The 22,327-nt window shown below is 35.1% G+C and overlaps 1 protein-coding gene across 3 annotated transcripts in view; it reads right to left on the bottom strand.

Annotated features, from left to right (window-relative positions):
• The window catches only part of VPS13A (vacuolar protein sorting 13 homolog A), a 277,384-nt gene that overhangs the window by 162,532 nt on the left and 92,525 nt on the right, over positions 1–22,327 (bottom strand). For all 3 annotated transcript variants that reach the window (XM_040257403.1, XM_040257484.1, XM_040257562.1), the window contains exons 21-23: positions 21,463–21,595; positions 20,697–20,814; positions 8,858–8,996 (exon numbers count right to left, since the gene is read on the bottom strand). In XM_040257403.1, coding sequence (XP_040113337.1) covers positions 8,858–8,996; positions 20,697–20,814; positions 21,463–21,595 — 390 coding nt within the window. The remainder of the gene's footprint in view (positions 1–8,857; positions 8,997–20,696; positions 20,815–21,462; positions 21,596–22,327) is intronic.

The raw sequence follows: 22,327 nt of genomic DNA, 5'->3' as shown, positions 1-22,327 counted from the left end.
TGAAAGAGATGGGAATACCAGACCACCTGACCTGCCTCTTGAGAAATCTGTATGCAGGTCAGGAAGCAACAGTTAGAACTTGACATGGAACAGCAGACTGGTTCCAAATAGGAAAAGGAGTACGTCAAGGCTGTATATTGTCACTCTGGTTATTTAGCTTATATGCAGAGTACATCATGAGAAACGCTGGGCTGGAAGAAACACAAGTTGGAATCAAGATTGCCGGGAGAAATATTAATAACCTCAGATATGCAGATGACACCACCCTTATGGCAGAAAGTGAAGAGGAACTAAAAAGCCTCTTGATGAAAGTGAAAGAGGAGAGTGAAAAAGTTGGCTTAAAGCTCAACATTCAGAAAATGAAGATCATGGCATCTGGTCCCATCACTCCATGGGAAATAGATGGGCAAACAGTAGAAACAGTGTCAGACTTTATTTTTGGGGGCTCCAAATCACTGCAGATGGTGACAGCAGCCATGCTTACTCCTTGGAAGAAAAGTTATGACCAACCTAGATAGTATATTCAAAAGCAGAGACATTACTTTGCCAACTAAGGTCCGTCTAGTCAAGGCTATGGTTTTTCCTATGGTCATGTATGGATGTGAGTTGGACTGTGAAGAAGGCTGAGTGCCAAAGAATTGATGCATTTGAACTGTGGTGTTGGAGAAGTCTCTTGAGGGTCCCTTGGACTACAAGGAGATCCAACCAGTCCATTCTGAAGGAGATCAACCCTGGAATTTCTTTGGAAGGAATGATGCTAAAGCTGAAGCTCCAGTACTTTGGACACCATGCGAAGAGTTGACTCTTTGGAAAAGACTCTGATGCTGGGAGAGATTGGGGGCAGGAGGAGAAGGGGACGACCAAGGATGAGATGGCTGGATAGCATCACGGACTCGATGGACGTGAGTCTGAGTGAACTGCGGGAGATGGTGATGGACAGGGAGGCCTGGCATGCTGCGATTCATGGGGTTGCAAAGAGTTGGACACGACTGAGCGACTGAACTGAATGATACTGTATTGGTGGTTTTTTTCTGGCTTACTTCACTCAGTTTCATCCACCTCATTAGAACTGATTCAGATGTATTCTTTTTAACAGCTGAGTAATACTCCATTGTGTCTATGTACCACAGCTTTCTTATCCATTCATCTGCTGATGGACGTCTAGGTTGCTTCCATGTCCTGGCTATTATAAACAGTGCTGCGATGAACATTGGGGTACACGTGTCTCTTTCAATTCTGGTTTCCTCAGTGTGTATGCCCAGCAGTGGGATTGCTGGGTCATAAGGCAGTTCTATTTCCAGTTTTTTAAGGAATCGCCACACTGTTCTCCATAGTGGCTGTACTAGTTTGCATTCCCACCAACAGTGTAAGAGGGTTCCTTTTTCTCCACACCCTCTCCAGCATTTATTGTTTGGACATTTTTTGCTAGCAGCCATTCTGACTGGCGTGAAATGGTACCTCATTGTGGTTTTGATTTGCATTTCTCTGATAATGAGTGATGCTGAGCATCTTTTCATGTGTTTGTTAGCTATCTGTATGTCTTCTTTGGTGATTTTTTGATTGGGTCATTTATTTTTCTGGAATTGAGCTGCAGGAGTTGCTTGTATATTTTTGAGATTAGTTGTCAGTTGCTTTACTTGCTATTATTTTCTCCCATTCCGAAGGCTGGCTTTTCACCTTGCTTATAGTTTCCTTTGTTGTGCAGAAGCTTTTAATTTTAATTAGATCCCATTTGTTTAATTTTGCTTTTATTTCCAGTATTCTGGGAGGTGGGTCATAGAGGATCCTGCTGTGATTTATGTCGGAGAGTGTTTTGCCTACGTTCTCCTCTAGGAGTTTTACAGTTTCTGCTCTTACGTTTAGATCTTTAATCCATTTTGAGTTTATTTTTGTTATATATTCACTTTAATAAGTACTATCAATATGTTTTCACAAGTGTTTATAAGACATTATATGATGTCATCAGCAGATTAGTGTTTGTATGGCTCCACTTCCTCATTAACATTTAGCATTCTCAGACATAATCTTACTGGCATTTTCACCCTAGTTTTAATTAGAATTTCACAAATATAGTTACACATATCATGGGTTCATGGATTGTGTTTCTGCTTCTCAGAATCCTATTCATTTGGCGGAAACATTTTTACTGAAATATAATCTACTGCATATAAGTATGTAATTTAAGTATAAAAACTAAATTTCAAAAAGAAAACACACCCATGCACCCAAAATTCAGACCCAGGAATAGAATATTACCAGCAACTCAGAAGCTGCCCTCAGGGTCCTCAATCATCAGGCATACCGCCACAAAAAGTAACAACTATGCTGCCCCCAATTTCAATATTTAATGTTTTGAAGTTTTTTACACTACATTCATTAAAGAAGATTTTGTTTTATGAGGTGAATAATAAAACTGAACATCTTTCTTGTCTGTTTGCTCATTTCTTATTGGATTCCTGGTCTTCTTACATATTTTGGATAGTCTTTCTCTTGTGGCTCAGATGGTAAAGACTCTGCTTGCAATGCAGGAGACCCAGGTTCATTCCCTCGGTTGGGAAGATCCCCTGCAGAAGGGAATGGCAACCCACTCCAGTATTCTTGCCTGGAGAATCCCATGGACAGAGGAACCTACGGAGCTACAGTCCATGGTGTTGCAAAGAGTCAGATTCGACTTAGCGACTAAAAGCTTTTCTAAGTTGTATGGGTTACCAATATTTTTCCCAGTTGGATGGACAGCCTTTTTTCATTATTAACAGTATCATTCAAAAGGCAGAAAATTTTAATATCTATGAATTAAAATTTACTTTTTTTTCTCCTGTATTTGTGCCTATTTATCCCAAGACACTTTTATCCACCACAAGAACTCAAAGATTTTCTCTGTTTTTGAAGGTTTTCAAACTTTACACCTTTGGGCATTTACATTTAAGTCTCAGTTCCATTGCAGGTTAAATTCCATGTATGGTATGTTACAGGCTGATGTTCACTTTTTTCCCTACATGGAAATCTAATTATTTTAAAACAATTGTTGAAAAGACTAGCTTACTTAGTTGCACTGGAAACTTTGTAAGAAATAAAATATATATATTAACCATACTGTTAATTTATTTCTGAATTCTATTCTACTTATCTTTATGTCTATTCTTATGCTGAAACAATACTTTCCTGAATAAAGGAGCTATAAACTAAGCCTTGAAATCAAATATTAGAAACCCACCAACATTATTCTTATCCAAATTTTTTGGCCAACATATGTTCATGTATTTCCATACATGTATTATAATAAACTTGCTAACTTCCAAAAGAAAAATCTGATATTTAGATTAGGACTGTGAGAAATCTATAGGGTTCTGAGAGAACTGTCATTTTAAGAGGGTCAGTCCTCCAATTCTTAACTGTATCATTTCACTTATTTAGGTCATGATCAATTTTTTACAGAAACATCCTGTAGTTTTAGATTCACAGGTCTTATATTCCTTTGCTATACTTTTCCTAATTATTTAATTTTTTAATGCTATTATGAAAGGAATATTTTTCTTAATTTTTAGAAACAACTTACTATTTACACTGATGATATAGACTGCAACTGTGACAAATTCGCTATTGCTAGTTGTATTTTTCTACATTCCTTAGGACTTTTTGCATAAATGATCATATCATCAGGAAACAATTTTACTTTTCCCTTTCTATTCTGTCATTATTTCTCTTAAGTTACTGCAGAAGCAAGAATCTTCAGTATGAATTTGAAGAGAAGTAGTAAAAAAAGCCATCATTCCTACACTATTCTTGACATTACAGGGGAAGCATTCAGTCTTTTTCAAATTAAACATTATATTAGTTTCCTAAATTGATGGGGTGCCCTTATATTCTCAGTTTGATATCATGAATGGCTGTTGGATCTTATCAATGCTTTTTCCTTGTCTACTGGAATAATCATACATTTTTTATCCTTTATTCAATAAAGTGTACTTAACACTGATTGGTGGACTATTTTTGCTTTCCTGGGTGTTTTAAAGTATCATAGTGTCTAATCTTTTTAAAATATCATACTATTTGACTGTAATATTTGCTAAGTATTAGTATTTTTAAATCTATGTTAATGAATATATAGATCTATAATTTCCTCATAATTCCTCTATCTAGTTACAACAGCAGGAGAACAGATGCAAAGAAACAAAGTGTGGCCTATGCACAGAGGAAAAAGCAGACATAGTTCAAGCAGAAGTAAAGGCATCAGATTTACTGGGGGGAAAAATAAAACATTAAATAAATTGTCTAAAATGTTCTGAGAGCTAAAAAGAGCCATCGAGAAAGAGACAAAGGAAACCAGGTGAATGTTACAATAAATGGAAAGTATCAACAAAGAGAGAGAAATTATAGAAGAAACCAAACAAGTTCCAGACCTGAAAACTACAGTAACTGAAAGAAAAAATACATTAGAGAATTTCAAAAGCAGAGTTGAGCTAGCAGTAAACATGTACACACATCAGTCAAAATTATTTTTTTTTTAATAAAAGGAACAAAGGATGAAAAATGAACACAACCTAAGGGGCCTGTGAGATACCATGATGTAAGGTGATATATGCATTATGAGAGCACCAGCAAGAAACAAGATGAAGAGAGGGCAAGAAAGCATAGCTGAAAAAATAATTACCAAAAATGTGCCCAAATATGATGAAAAACTGGGACAGAAGAGCCTGGCAGGCTACAGCACATGAAGCCGCAAAGAGTTGGACACAATTGGGCAACTAAGCAAAGCACATTCATGAACCTAAAAAATCTATAACTGAAAGTAACATATATTCAAATACATCCACTCCAAAACATATTATCATTGAACAGTTGAAAGACAAAGGAAGAAACTTGCAAGCAATAAGAGAAGTGAGCTGCCTATGCTAAGACTCTCAATAAATTATTAAAAGCTAATTTCTTACCAGAAACCATAAAGGTCTAAAGGTAATGAAAAGTCATATTTGACACCAAGGATTATGTGTCTGGCAAAACTATCCTTCAAAATGAGAGAGAAATTAAGATATTTCCAGACAAACAACAACAACATAAGGAGTGTATCATCACTATACTTGCCCAATAAGATATCATTGCCAGAGCCCTTTAGATAAGAAAAGAATACTAGATAGTAACTCAAAGCTATATAAAGAAGAAGAAATCTCCAGTACATATAATTACATGGGTAAATAAATAGGGAGATGTTGTATTCTTAGTTCAGAGTCACCTTTTTTATTTCCTGTACACTTAAAAGAAAACCATAAGAATAATTATAACGACACTACTGAATACACAATGTATAATATGGAACTTGTGACAACACCACAGGGTATACAAAGCTGTACAACAGTTTCTGGCTGCTTTGCAGTTAAACTGGTATTAATTCAAAGCACAGTTTTATAAATTCAGAATGTTAAAAGAAAAAATTTCCTAATCAGTAATGACTTTAATGCTTAATATTTTACTTATGTATTTGGTATCTGTACAGGTGTCTCTGTCCTCATCTTTATCTCTGTATTCTTATTGAGCTGCAAAATTCCTAAAGGATAAGACTTGTATCTGTTTAACTCAATTTGTACACTATAGGCAGAGCACAAGCATCAAACGAACATTTGACATAGTTCAATAATGACAAACACAAGAGAAAATCAAATATAAATCAACAAGAGACATTAGAAAAAAAGCAGATAAAATACAAAATCTCTTATTTTAGGATCATGCTATATATAACTTGTAAAATCTACTTCTTCAAGTTTATATATGAGATTATATTGGTTTTATTACTTAAAACAAGAGAATTTCAGTGAGTCACAGGAATAAAATACAAAGTAAAAGTAACAAATATTTTAGACTTTTAGACTAAAAAAATAATGGTCAGTGAGGACAAACAAGACGTGAAAAGGAATGAAATAGATTTACATTTCACTACTCTGATTTTCTCTTCATGTTAAAAAAAAAAAAAGGCAAAAACATTACCTTTAAGTCTTATTTGGATCAACTGGAAGTGGGTAGTGGACTAAAAATCCGTTAAAAAAGCTCATTAAAACAAAAGGTGCACAAGAACAATAACCAAACCACACTTGAAGGGTTACTTCTAACATGGAAGCATCAGGGGGTAAAAACAGCACAAACGCCACATTCTATTGCATCCTCCTCAGTTCAGGGAGACACGAAATGGCACAGAAAAAACATCTACCCAATTAATCCAGAAACCTGTAAATCTCCGTGACACTTTTGGGAAGGTTAACAGGGACACGAGTTTGAGCAAGCTTGGAAGTTGGTGATGGACAGGGAAGCCTGGTGTTCTGCAGTCCATGGGGCTGCAAACAGTGAGACACGACTGAGTGAGTGAATGCAACTGACCAGATTTAGTCCAGTATTTAGCATAGCCATTTCATGGCTGAAAATACATGGTGGTAGTGGTGGTGGTTCAGTTGCTAAGTTATGTCCAACTCTTTTGACCCTGTGGACTACAGTCCACTGAGCTCCTCTGTCCATAGGATTTCCCAAGCAAGAATACTAGAGCAGGTTGCCGTTTCTTTCTTCAAGCAACAATGGATGGAACCATCCAATCAAAAGGAACAAACTGACAAAATGGATGAAAGAAAATTGGATCCAACTACATGCTATCTACTTTGTTGTTACTGAGTCACTCATTGTGTCTGACTGTTTGTGACCCCATGGACACGGACTGCAGTATGCCAGGATTCCATGTCCCTCACCATCTCCTGTCACCATGCTGTCTACGAGATTCCTTTTAGATCCAAATACACAAACAGAAAAGTGAAAGGACTGAGAAAAAAGAGACTCTATGAAAACAGTAATCACAACAGAGGTGGTAATTTCTAACAAAAGACTTTAAAAACTGTAACAAAAGAGGTAAACCTGGATTTAGAAAAGGCAGAGGACCCAGAGATCAAATGGCCAACATCCAGTGGACCACAGAAACAGCAAGAGAATCCCCCAAAAAAGTCTACTTCTGCTGCATTGATTATGCTAAAGCCTTTGACTATATGGATCACAACAAACTGTGGAAAATTCTTAGAGATGGGAATACCAAACCACCTTACCTGCCTCCTGAGAAACCTGTATGCAGGACAAGAAGCAACAGTGAGAACCAGAAATGGAACAACAGACTCTTTCAAAATTGGGAAAGGAGTACATCAACGCTGTATATTGTCACCCTGCTTAGTTAACTTATATGCAAGTACATCATCCAAAATGTGGGGCTGGATGATTCACAAGGTTAAATCAAGATTGCCAGGAGAACTATCAACAACCTCAGATATGATTGATACCACTTTAATGGCAGAAAGCAAAGAGGAACTGAAGAGCCTTTTGGTGAATGAAAGAGGAGAGTGAAAACGTTGGCTTAAAACTCAACATTTAAAAAACAAAGATCATGACATCACTCTCATCACTTCATGGCAAACAGATGAGGAAAAAGTGGAAACAGTGACAGATTTCATTTCTTTGGCTCCCAAATATCTGCGGAAGGTGACTGCAGTCACGAAATTAAAAGAAGCTTGCTCTTTGGAAGAAAAGCTATGACAAACCTAGACAGCATATTAAAAAGCAGAGACATCACTTTACTGACAAATGTCCATATAGTCAAAGCTATGATTTTTCCAGCAGTCATGTATAGATATGAAAGTTGGACCATAAAGAAGGTTGAGTGCCAAAGAGTTGATGCTTTTGAACTATGGTACTGGAGAAGACTCTTGAGAGTCTCATAGACTACAAGGAGATCAAACCAGTCAATTTTAAAGGAAATCAACCTTGAACATTCACTGGAAGGACTGATGTTTAACTGAAGTTTCAATACTTTTGCCACCTGATGCAAAGTGTCAATTCACTGGAAAAGACCCTGATGCTGGGAAAGACTGAGGGCAAGAGAAGATGGGGCAACAGAGGATGAGATAGAAGGATAACATCACTGACTCAATGGACATGAGTTTGAGCTAAGGCACAGGAACCAGAGATCAAATTGCCAACATATGCTAGATCATAGAAAAGGCAAGGGAATTCCAAAAAACCATCTACTTCTGCTTTACTGACTGCACTAAAACTGTCATATTTGTTTATACTGAAGACTAATGAGAACTGAGAAACAACATTTAACGCTGGTGGGACTAAACATTCATAATCAAAAAGCAAATTTGGCAAAATTCATTAAAATATAAAATTCAAATTTTACTCAACAATACCACTTCCAGAAATGTATCCAGTGGATAAAAAAAATACTCAAATATATGTATAAGAAAGTTCAAAGCAGTGATTTTTTTATAACTAACAATATAACGATATAAAAGCCCATTAAAAGAGAATTACATTAGGCAAAGGATGGTACACTCACAAAATTTAACACTATACCACCATTAAAAAAAAAGGCATATCTGTATATGCTGAACAGGTAAATATCTCTAAGGTAAATAACACACGTTAATAATGGAGAAAAAAGACAGATTTAAAACAGGAAGTATAATGATCCCATTTATGTAAATTTTAAGAACATTATAATATAAACACATACATATGTATACACACAGAGAGATGCATATTTGTACATGTGTGTATTAGCAAAAGCTATAAACATTTTCAAAAAACTAGAGAAGCAGTAGTTAACCACTAAGGAAAGGGATCAAAGACTGGAAAAGTGAAGAAAGGTAGACATCATTTCACACTTTGGTTTACTATTTGCATCTTTAACTATTTTATCATTTTCTCTTTCAAAATGTAATTTTAGAAAGTCTATTACAGATTAATTGTTTCACTCCAAATTTCTGTGGTTACACATACTCTTTGTGAAATCTGTTTTTTAATTCTGCTTTCATTAATTTTGAAAATACATTACCTGAGATGATTTGACAGGCACATTTACTTCAGCTGCAGGTGGGGGTTTTGGAATGCTTTCAATCAGTTCCAAAATCCCTTGCAGTTTTTTATCTGAGATTCGTAAAGAAATTAATGGTAAGTTTCCATAAATCTTGAATCTGTTTCAAAAAGATAAAATCACTATTTTAAAAATGACCATTCATCTTACATTATCTAAGAATAATCAAAGGTGATATTAAGTACTAAAAATTATCTACATGGTCCACGGGACAAATTATTTCACAATCTAAAAATTCCCATCATTTTTCCTTACTGACCAATCTCATCAGCTGAACTAACAACATTATATTTAAAAGGCTTATTTTCTATTGTTATTATGTTTACTATCCTTCTATTATTTTGTCAATGCCAGTTGACAATTACTACTTATGAAGTGTTTATTACCAACAGGCATTAAGGAAAGCAGTTGATATGTAATACAATAAATAATTCTCACAATCTATGAGGCAGAAATGTATTTCTGCTCCTTGTTTCTTATAAGTTCCCATATGCACATGGTTCCTAGCAGGAAATTAGGTTTGGCAAGTACAAATAACTTGTCCAAGAGATTTATATATTTAAAACCAGGTTTAAAAGTCAGATCTGAATGAAAAATCACAATCATATAGAGAAATATATAACAAAATTCAACACCCATTCATGATAAGAACTCTCAGTACATTAGAATTAAGAAATATCTTGGAAAAACCTGCAACCAACATCATCCTTAACAGTGAGAAACTCAACGTTTTCCCAACAAGATTGGGTACAAAACAAAGATGTCCCTCTCACCACTCCTTTTCAACATCACACTAGAAGTCATGCCAATGCAGTAAGCCAAGAAAAGAAAATTTAAAAGTATACAGATTGGTAAAGACATAAAACTGTCTTTGTCAACAGACAACATGATCATCCTTGTAAATTATCTATAAAAAAAATTCCTGAAACTAATAAGCTAATATAGCATAGTTGTACGATATAAGATTAATATAGAATAGTGAACTGCTTCCCTATATACCAAAGGACAAGTACAATATGAAATTAAAAATATAAGAACATTTATATTAGCATGCAAAGAAAGTAATACTTAGGCATAAATCTAACAAAATAAATACAAAATTCATAGGAGGAAAACTGTAAAATTCTGATAATAACTAAATAAATGAAGAGATATTCCACATTCAAGGATAGGAAAATTCAATACTGTTGAGATGTCAGTTAATCCCCAACTGAGCTACAGATTCAATGCAATCACAATCAATATCCCATGAAGTTATTTAATGGATATAGATAAAGTGATTTTAAAATTTATATGGAGAGGCAAAAGACCCAGAACATATTAGTCAACATAATACTGAAGAAGAGCAATGTTGGAGGATTGACATTCCCTGATTCAAGACTTACTCTAAAGCTACAGTAAGCAAGACAGTGTGCTACTGTCAAAACAATATACAAACACATCAATGGAACAGAATAGAGTGCAAAACAGACCTCCACAAATACAGTCTGAATCTCTGACAAAAGAGCAAAGACAAATAATGGAGCAAAGACATTCTCTTCAACAAATGGTGCTGAATAAATGAATATTGACATGCAAAAACATTAATTTAGACATAGGCTTTATACCTTTCACAAAAGCCAAATGAAAGTGGACCACAGACCTAAATTTAAAACCCAATACTATAAAGGTCCACAAAGATAAATCAAGGAAAACTTAGATGACCTTTTCAGATACTTTTTAGATATCACTTGATAGATAAAATGCAAAGGCACAATTCATGAAAGAACTAATTGATAAACTGGATTTGGTTAAAATTTAAAAACTTCTGGAACTTCCCTGACAATTCCTGGTTCTAGTGCAGGGAGCAAGGGTTTGATCCCTGCTCAGGGAACTAAGATCCTATATGCCACAGCCAAAACAAAGAGTAATGAATTTAAAAAAAAAATTTTTTTAAGCTTCTGCTCTACAAAAGACAATTCCAAGAGAATTATAAGACAAGCTACCAAGTGGGAGAAAATATTTGCAAAAGAAAGATCTCATAAAGGAATACTATCCAAAAAGTTCAAGAAGTTTATAATACTCAATAAGAAGGCAATCTAGTTGAAAAACGGGCCAAAGATCTTAACAGACACCTCATCAAAGAAGACACACAGACAGCAAATAAGCAAAGATGTTTCACATTATATACTATCAGAGAAATGCAAATCAAAATAAGAATTACTGAGATACTACTACGCACCTACTATAACAACCAAATTCAGGAATACTGACAACACTAAATAATGGCAAGGATGTGGAGCAGCAGGAACTCACAATCACTGCTGACAGCAATGCCCAAGGGTACAGCCACTTAGAAGACAGTCTGAAAGGTTCTCAAAAAACTAAAGATACTCTTACCATATGATCCAGCAATTTTGCTCCTTGATGTTTACCCCAAAGGAATGTAAAGTTATGTCCCCATAAATCCTATGGGGATTTATCCATAAATTTATCCATTTATCCATGGATGTCTATAACAACTTTGCCCATAAATTTATATGAATCAAGTTTATCCACAAAATTTTATATTTCAATTTTATAGCTAAACTTGGAAGCAAGCAAGATGTCCTGCAGAAGGTAATGGATAAACAATTTGTGATACATCAGATAATGGAATATTATTCAGCATTAAAAAATTGAGCTATCAAGTCATGAAATGATAGGGAGGAACCTCAAATGCATATTACTAAGTGAAAGATGCCAATCTGAAAAGTCTTTCTCCTCTTTAATTCTATCTATATGACATTCTGGAAAAGGCAAAACTATGGACACAGTAAAAAGATCAGTGCTTGCTAGGGCTTGTGTGATAGAGGAGGGATAAAACAGAAGATTTTTAAAGCAGTGAAAATACTCTATAAGATAAAGTCTATATGATACCATAATGATGGATACATGTCACGCATTTGTCCAAACCCATTCAATGTACAACATTAAGAGTGAAATATAATGTAAACTACAGACTTTGCAAACAAAGGTCCATCTAGTCAAGGATATGGTTTTTCCAGTGGTCATGTATGGATGTGAAAGTTGGACTGTGAAGAAAGCTGAGCGCCAAAGAATTGATGCTTTTGAACTGTGGTGTTGGAGAAGACTCTTGAGAGTCCCTTGGACTGCAAGGAGATCCAACCAGTCCATTCTAAAGGAGATCAGTCCTGGGTGTTCATTGGAAGGACTGATGTTGAAGCTGAAACTCCAGTACTTTGGCCATTTCATGTGAAGAGTTGACTTATTGGAAAAGACTCTGATGCTGGGAGGGATTGGGGGCAGGAGGAGAAGGGGACGACAGAGGATGAGATGCTTTGATGGCGTCACCGACTCAATGCACGTGGGTTTCAGTGAACTCCGGGAGTTGGTGATGGACAAGGAGGCCTGGCGTGCTGCGATTCATGGGGTCACAAAGAGTCAGCCACGACTGAGCGACTGAACTGAACTGAACTGAACAGACTTTGGGTAATTATGATGTGTCAATGTAAGTTTGATCTGTTAATGTACATCTAACAAGTGTGCCACTTGGTGAGGGATGTTGTTAATGGGGAAGGCTATGCATGGATGGCTCAGTTGGTAAAGAATCTGCCTGCAATGCAGGGGACCCTGGTTTGATTCCTGGATCGGGAAGATCCACTGGAGAAGGGATAGGCCTTCCCACTCCAGTAGTCCTAGGCTTCCCTGGTGGTTGAGCTGGTGAAGAATCCACCTGCAATGCAGGAGACGCTGGTTCGATTCCTGAGTTGGATGATCCCCTGGAGAAGGGAACAGCTACCCACTCCAGTATTCTGGCCAAGAGAATTCCACAGACTAGTCTATGGGGTTGCAAAGAATCAGACACGACTGAGCATTTTTCATTTTCATGCATGAGTGGATGCAAGGGGTATAAGGACAATCTCTGGAGCTTCCTATCAACTTTTCTGTGACTCTGAAACTGCTGCAATATGAAGAAAATCTTTTAAAAAGAATATATTAAAAAAAGACTGACGTCAAAGACAGAATAAATTTTCATTCACAATTTTTATCCTTCATTTTTTAAAACTTACTTTTCAGTCAAACATAATGACTGCTAAAAATATATCTGAATTCCTTGAGTAAATTATAGCTTTCATTTATCTCTAATAGCCTAAGTATTTTTAACTAATCCAATACATCCTAATTTAACAGGTATACATTATGGATCCATCTCATTAGTGTACCTAAACTTATTTTCAATTTCTTTTAGTAAGGCTGCTGAACAATGTGAAGATGACAGGTGCCAAAATACTACCCACCAAATAATAAGAGGATTTCCTTTCATTTGCCTTAAACTTTTTAAGTTCAAACTTCAAAGAAAGTTCCCTTATACTTATAGAGTTCTAGAATTTTATGTAATGTCATATCCACTTTATACTGCCCACATTTCAAAACTAAAATCAAATGCTTCTTAGATTTCATCTTTCTAAATCATTATAGTTTCGGCCTGTGATTATTTTAGCCACACATCTCTGGTCCTAACTTATAGCCATTTTAGTATCATAAGGATACGAGTACAAAGAGCTTTCCTGGAGAATTTTCCCTTTTGTTGGTTACGTAATGCACTGAACCACAGTTTGGCAAAATATGGCCATGGATTAATCCAGCACGCTGCTTATTTTTGTAAATAAAGTATTCTGGAATACAGCTATACATATTCATTCTGTGCTGTTTACAGCTGCTTTCATGCTAAAACACCAGAGCTGAGTACTTGTGACAGACGATACAACTTCAAGCTTAAAATATTTACTATCTGGCTCTTAAAAGAAACAGTCTGCTTAGTGTCACATTGAACTAATCTTTCACATACTCTTGATTCCATTCTTTCACATACTCTTGATTCCATTATCTATATAAAGACATTTTAATCAGCTACTTTAATTCCTGCTATGCTATACATATTCCCTACATTGCTGCTGCTGCTGCTAAGTCACTTCAGTTGTGTCCGACTGTGTGTGACCCCATAGACGGCAGCGCACCAGGCTCCCCCGTCCCTGGGATTCTCTAGGCAAGAACACGAGTGGGGTGCCATTGCCTTCTCTGATTCCCTACATTATAGGACATAAATCCTAATCATATATTTATAGAGAAATCTAAAGCAAGGGATGTTAGCCATTTCTTCTGTCAGTAATATCATCTTTTTTGGTACCCTATAACATCCTAGATTCTAGCACACTTACGTAAAATGCTGGAAAAAAAGTTTATTCATAATCACATTTACTACAGGAAATCACATGCATCTTTAACTTTTCTCATGTACTGACAAACTTTAAAGGAAATATCAGACAATAGTAAATAGGCAGGAGAACATCTGGAAAGGAACCCAAAGAATGTAAGCCTTGCATCTAAAATTAACCTACACCTAACGCTTGATTATACAAAATAGCAAAATGTATAGAATGGTCTTCTTTCCTTCTTTCTCAAACCAAACCCTGGTATTCCTCTACTTTAAGACTCTCAGAGTCCCAGTTTGATATTTTCAATTAAGGAATATAAGAGAATGAGAGTTAGTAAACTGTACAATGTTTCCTAGAGAATACAATCATTATAATTTGAAAGGCAGAACAAAAAAGTACACAGGTTTCTTTTAAGTCTCTTCCCTTCACATGGCCACAATAGTAAAACAGTATGAAAAAGGTCCATAACACAGCATATGCAAAAGAGACCAGGCTATCACTGCTTCCGACTATCCCTTCCACCCATACTTCAAGCACAAACCCTTGACCACTACTATATGAGCATTCTCTTGTTGCCTCTCTAGAAACAATTCCCCTTTGACTGTCTACTGTCTGGTAGTTGTTAGATGTGTCTTTCTTTAAATTTTTAAGTAGATCTATAGCTGAGGTTTGAAAGTTTACAAGGGAGAAAAATTACTGGTGGAAAGAAGGTGAAAGGGCTAGCTAGCTATAGTCTAAAACTATTTAGAACCAAATCAGTTAAATAGCCCAGTCTAACTCAACAGATAAAATCAACTATTACTATGATTTTTCATTCTAACTCCACCTTTTATTTCCTACAGGATTTAAAAGACAAATGCATGAAAATAATTATAAATCTATGATAATGGGTATAAAATATACAATAAGGATATAATTTCTGACATCAAGGATAAGATGGAGGGGGTTGAGCAGTAAATATTAGTTTTTGCATGCAATTAAATTAAGCTGATGTCAATTTTAAAAAGATTGTCAACTTTACAATGTTACAGGTAATCTCCATGAAAATAACTAATAAAAAATTACCTATAGAAGATGCATATCTGGAAAAGAGAAGGGCATCAAAACACGTCAAAACAGGAAAATCAACTAAACAAAACAAAGGCCAAAAGGAGGGAAAAAAGGGAAAAAAAGCTGTAAGACACACAGAAAGTAACAAAATTAAACTGTTTATCAGTATTTACTTCAAACGTAATGGTTTAAACTTCAAAAGATATAAACTGACAAAATGGATTTTTTAAAAAACAGATCAAACTATATGCTTTCTGCAAGAGACTTACTTTAAATCTAAGGACACAAACAGTTTGAAAGTGAAAGATATTCCATCCCAATAATACCCAGAAGAAAGCAGAAATGGCTATAATGATATCACTCAAACCAGACTGGTAGGTCAAAACCTGTAATTACACAAAAGACATTGTACAATAAAAGGTAACTTCATCAAGAAGATATAATAACTAGAAACGTATACACACCAAATATCAGAGCTCAAAAATAAATGAAATATTGATAGAACTGAGGAAAAAATTCACTCTACAGTTAACATGAGACTTCAAAACCTACCCCACTTTCAATAACTGACAGAAGAGCCAGAGGAAAGATCAATAAAGAAATAGAGGATGAAAACAATACTATCAACAAACATAAACAGAATACTCCTACATCAACAGCAGAATACACATTGTTCATACATGTACACAGAACATTTTCCAGGACAGACCAAATTTTAGGTCATAACACAGGAGTCAAAATTTTTTAAAGATCAAAATCATAGAAAGTATCTTTTCAAATCACAATGGAATGAAACTAGAAATCAACAGCAGAATGAAAAATGTAAAATTATGAATATGTATAAATTAACACATTTACTGTTAAACAATGAGTCGAAGAAGTCACAAGAAAAATAAATATATTGAGACAACTGAAAATTAAGATACAACATACCAAAACTCATAGCATAAAGTAATAACTATACTGAGGGAAATTTATAGCTGTAAACATTTATACTGAAGAAAGATCTCAAATCAACAATACAACTTTATATCTTAAAGAACTAAAAAAGGAGCAAACTAACCCAAAAGTTAGCTGAAGTAAAGAGATACAGATCAGAGAGAAATAAAATAGAGAATTTAAAAATAATTGAGAAAATCAACAAAAGTTGGTTCTTCAAAAAGATGAACAAAACTGAAAAATCTTTAGTAAGATTAAAGAGAGAATCAACTAAAATCAGAAATGAAAGTGGGGACATCACTACCAATTCTACCAAAATAAGAGGGATTTTATGCCAACAAATTGGATAACGTAACATGAACAAATTCCTAGAAACGCAGACCAATCAACACTGAGTTTTGAAGAAACAGAAAATCTAGATAGATATGTAACTAATATAGAGAGTGAATCACTAATCAAAAATCGCCTAAAAAATAAAAGCCCATGATCAGATGGTTTCACAAGTGAATTCTACCACACATTTAAACATTTAAAGGAGAAACACACATTTTTCTCAACCTCTTCCTGAAAGGAAAAGAATACTTCCTAAGGCATCTTAAGGACAGCGTTACTGATACCAAAACCAGACAAAAATACTACAAGAAAAAAAAAACGAAACTACAAACCAATATCCCTTATGAATACTGATGCAAAAATCCTCAAAAATAAGAGCAAACAAAATTCAACACCACATTAAAAGGATTATACACCATGACCCAGTAGGACTTTTCCCCACTGGGATAAGGAATGGAAAACATATGAAAACAGATCAGTGTAATACACCACATTAACAAAATGAAGGACAAAAAAAAAAAAATAACACCTGATCATTTCAACTGAAGAAGAAAAAGCATTTGAAAATTTTAACACATTTCCCTAATTAAAAATGCTTAAAAATTATAAACAGAAGGAAATTAACTCAGAATAATAAAGTTCACATATGAACAAACTACAGATAGCATACTCAAGGAAAAGATGAAAAGCTTTTCCTCTATTATCAGAATAAAGGATGCAAACTTAAATTACCTTTATTCAACATAGTACTGGAAATTCTACCCAGAGAAATTAGGCAAGAAAAAGGGAAAAAAAGGTATCCAAAGTAGAAATGATGAAATAAAATTGCCTCTGTTTTAAGATAAAGTGGTCTTATATGTACAAAATCCTAACAATTTCACACACACACACAGAGTTAGAACTTATAAGCAAATTCAAAGTTGCACAAGATAAAATCAACTCAAAAATGTCAACTGAGTTTCCATTTACAAAGAAATTAAGAAAACAATTCCATTTATAATAGCATCAAAAAGAATAAGCTTAATCAGGGAAGTAAAAGACACAGTGAAAAGTACAAAATAATGTGGAAAGAAATTAAAGATACAAGTAAATGGAAAAATAGCTTGTATTCATAGATTGGAAGACAATGTTAACATGTCACAACTAAAAACACCTACAGATTCAAAATCTCAATGACATCTGTTGTAAAAATAAATATATTCATCTTAAAATTCACGTAGAATCTCAATAGACTCCAAATCACAAAATCAATGTATAAAAAGATTAACACTGGATGACTCACACTTCCTGATTTCATTATTACAAAGCTACAGTAATCAAAACAGTGTGTTACTGGCATAAAGACAGACACAGAGACCAAAGGAACAGAATAGAAAGCCCAGAAATAAACCCTCACATATATGGGCAAATGATTTTCAACAGAGGTTATCAAGAATATTCCACAGAGAAAGAATAGTCTTTTCAACAAATGGTGCTGAAAAACTGCATACCCACATGCAAAAGAATAAAACTGAATCATTACCTTATACCATATCCAAAAATTAACTCAAAAAGATTTCCTAAGAGTGAAAGTATAAAATTCTTTGAAAAAAATATATAGGAAAAACTTCAGGACACTGGATTTGCTAATTTCTCATTTGACACAAAAGCACAAGCAACAAAGATAAATTAAACTTAATCATACTTTAAAGCATTAGTGCATCAAAGGACATATCAAAAGATTATAAGACAATACAGAAACAAAAGAAAAGATTTGCAACTCATTTATCTAACAGGGAGTTAATAATCCCAGAAAGTATTCAGGACAAAACAAAACAAATTTGCTGCAACTTGACAACAAAAAACACAAACAACGCAATTAAAAGGTATGAGGTGGTATGGTAATGCAGGTTTGATCCCTCGGTCGAAAAGATCCCCTGGAGAAGAAAATGGTAACCTTCTCCAGTATTTTTGCCTCGAAAATTCCATGGACAGGGGAGTCTGGTGGGCTATAATCCATGGGGTTGCAAAGAGATGGACATGATTTATGTGACAGACCACACACAAAGGACTTGAATTGAAGGTAATGCTCAAAGTCCTTCAAGCTAGGCTTCAACTGTATGTGGGCTGAGAACCTCCAGAGGTACAAGCTGGATTTAGAAAAGGCAGAGAAACCAGAGATCAAATTGCCAACAACTGCTGGATCACAGAAAAAGCAAGAGAATCCCAGAAAAACATCTGCTTCATTGACAATGTCAAAGCCTTTGACTGCGTGTATCCCAATAAACTGTGGAAAATTCTGAAAGAGATGGGAATCCTGGATCACCTTACCTGTCTCCAAAGAAACCTGTATGCCAGGCAAGAAGCAATAGTTACAACTAGACAGAGAACAATGAACTGTCTCAAAATTGGGAAAGGAGTATGTCAAGGCTGTATACTGTCACCCTGCTTAATTAACTTATATGCAGAGTGTATCATGTGAAATGCCAGGCTAGATGAATCACAAGCTGGAATCAAAATTTCCAGGAGAAACATCAATAACTTCAGATAAGCAGATGACACCACCTTTATGGAAGAAAGCAAAGAGGAACTAAAGAGCTTCTTGATGAAAGGTAAAGAGGAGAGTGAAAAAGCTGGCTTAGCACTCAATATTCAAAAAACTAAGATTATGGCATCTCATCCCATAGCTTCATGGCAAATAGACAGTGAAAAAATGGAAACAGTGGAGGATTTTACTTTCTTCATCTCCAAAATCACTGCAGACAGTGGACTGCAGCCATGGAACTAAATGATGCCTGTTCCTTCAAGAAAAGCAATGACAATCTAGACAGCATATTAAAAGGTAGTATATTTGCTGACAAAGGTCCATATAGTCAAAGCTATGGTTTTTCCATTAGTCATGTACAGATGTGAAAGTTGGACCATATAGAAGGCTGAGTGCCAAAGAACTGATGCTTTCGAACTGTGGTGTTAGAGAAGACTATTGAGAGTCCCTTGGACAAGAAGGAGATCAAATCAGTCAATCCTAAAGGAAATTAACCCTGACTATTTACTGGATGGATGCATGGTGAAGCTCCAATACTTTGGCCAACTGATACAAAGAGTTGACTCATTGGAAAAGACTCTAATGCTGGGAAATATCAAAGGCAAAAGAAGAAAGAGGTGACAAAGATGAGAAATTTGGGTGGCAACATCAACTGAATGGACATGAGTTTGAGCGAACTACCAGAGATATTAAAGGACAGGGAAGCCTGGTATGCTACAGTCAGTCCATAGGGTCACAAAGCGCTGGGCATGATTTAGCAAATGAACAACAAAAAGACTTGAATAGACATTTTCTAAAGAAACATGTAAACTGCCAGAAGAACGTGAAAATATGTTTAACATCAATTATCATTAGGAAAATGCAATTCAAAACTATAATTAAATACTACTCACGCCTGTTAGAATCATTATTATTTTTTTAAAAAAGAAGAAAATAACAAGTGCTGGTGAAGAGGTAGAACAGTTGGAAACTTTGCACATTGCTGGTGGGATTATAAAATAGTGAGTAGCTACAGAAAACAGTAGGGGAGCTTTTTTCAAAAAATTAAAAATAGAATAATGCAAGATTCTACTTCTAGATACCTAACCCCAGAAATTTAAAGCAGGTACACCAACAGATATCTGTACACCAATGTCCACAGCAACATTATCATCATAATCAAATGTTCATCAACATATAAATGGACAAACAATATATGACATATATGTGCAATGAAATTAAGCTTCAAGAACAAATGAAATTCTCATGTATATGTATGGCTGAGTCCCTTTGCTATTCACCTGAAACTATCAAACACTATTAACTGAGTATACTCCAATAAAAAAAAAAAAAAAAAAAAAAACGAAATACTGATGTATACGACAACATGGGTCAACATGGAGACATTATGCTATGAGAAATAAACCAAGCACAAAAGGAGAAATATTGTATGATTCCACTTACACAAAATACCTAGTGTAGTCAAATTCATAGAGAAATAGCACAAAATGGTGACTGCCATGGACTTACGGGAAGAGCAAGTGGAGCATTACTGTTTAATGGGTAGAGTTCTAGTTTGTGAATCTGATAAACTTCTAGAGACGGATGGTGGTGTGGTCAGTAAAAAGTGTGTATGGACTTATTAATACCACAGAATTATACACTTAAAATGGTAAACTGTATGTTATATATATTGTACTACCAAAAAATCAATGAAACATGGTATTTCTTAGCTACATAAGAAAATTTATGAACACATGAAACAGATAATACATACTTGGGCATACTTATATCCATGAAAACCATGGCCTTAGAGAGCTCCACATTAAAGTGCATAGGTACCAAGATATGCTGTGCAGACACATTGAGTTTTCGTGCTTCTTTCCAATTATCACCTAATTACAGAAAACAGAACATTCTTAAAGAAGGCAAACTAAAAAACACACTGAACCTAAAATTGCCATTACTACTTTATACAATGCATGATATGAGGAAATCTTCCTACATCTAGATAATCTCAATGCCATATTCTCAAGTATACATAATTAGTAGGTAAATTCTTTTCCCTCCTCAGTTTTCTTCTTCAGACTATATTTTAACAGGAAAGTGAAAGTGTTAATCACTCAGCCGTGTCTGACTCTTTGTGACCCCATGGACGGTAGCCTGCCAGGCTCCTCTGTCCATGGAATTCTCCAGACAAAAATACTGGAGTGGGTTGCATTGCCTCCTGCAGGGGATCTTCCTGACCAAGAGACTGAACCTGATTCCTTAACTGTCTGAGCCACCAGGGAAGGACCAGATAGCACTAGTGCCCAAACTCTCTACTTCTCACAACAAAAAATGTCTCCAGACATTGACAATGTCTCTTCAATAGTAAAATTTCTCCTACTTGAGATACGACTCCTGGGGAAAATCTATCACTTCTAATTCAAAACTATAAAACGTCTAACATAACTTGTACCAAGGTCTTAAGAGAAATTGCCTAAAATCCCAATTAATCACTTCAGCAAAATGAATCAACAAATAATGCCTTATGTACTTACCAACTCTGCTGAAAAGCAGCTGTATGCTTGTAAGCTGAATATCAAAGGAATCATAAGCTCTATGCATTATCTCTTCACGATTGGCTCCACCTTGTTTTAAATCTGGTAATTCCGAACGAATTTTACTTGTCACCTTTAAGTTAATTTTAACAGTTTAGACTATGCAAATTACTTCAAATGAAAATATAAAATTTTTATCTTTTAGACTATACTATAAAAACTTAACAGGAAAAGATAAACTCACAAGCTGACATACACTGTAAGACGATTAAAAACACCTTTATCCATGACATATATATGAGAAGGCAAGGTATAAAGTACGTTTTTACATGATATGTTGTATTTCCTAATCATTTATATTAAAAAGGGAAAACAAAGCCAGTTCTGGTAAACAATACATCTAAATTTTATTTAATCTGCTAAGAAGACTTTTGCATGTTACCCCAGGTGTTTCTTGACTTCCTACTTTTGCATTCCAGTCTCCTATAATAAAAAGCACATCTTTTTTGGCAGTTAGTTCTAAAAAGTCTTGTAAGTCTTCATAGAACCACTCAACTTCTTCAGCATTACTGGTTAGGGCATAGACTTGGATTACTGTGATACTGAATGGTTTGCCTTGGAAACGCACAGAGATCATTGTGTCATTTTTGAGATTGCATCCAAGTACTGAATTTTGGACTCTTTTTTTGACCATGATGGCTACTCCATTTCTTCTAAGGGATTCCTGCCCACAGTAGTAGATATAATGCTCATCTGAGTTAAATTTACCCATTCCAGTCCATTTTAGTTCACTGAATCCTAGAATGGACGTTCACTCTTGCCATCTCCTGTTTGATCACTTGCAATTTGCCTTGATTCATGGACC

The sequence above is a fragment of the Oryx dammah genome, unplaced genomic scaffold, assembly GCF_014754425.2.
Source record: "Oryx dammah isolate SB20612 unplaced genomic scaffold, SCBI_Odam_1.1 HiC_scaffold_1, whole genome shotgun sequence".
Classification (NCBI taxonomy): domain Eukaryota; kingdom Metazoa; phylum Chordata; class Mammalia; order Artiodactyla; family Bovidae; genus Oryx; species Oryx dammah.
The sequence above is the reverse complement of the archived record's forward strand: the minus strand, read 5'-3'. Positions and strand labels throughout refer to the sequence as shown.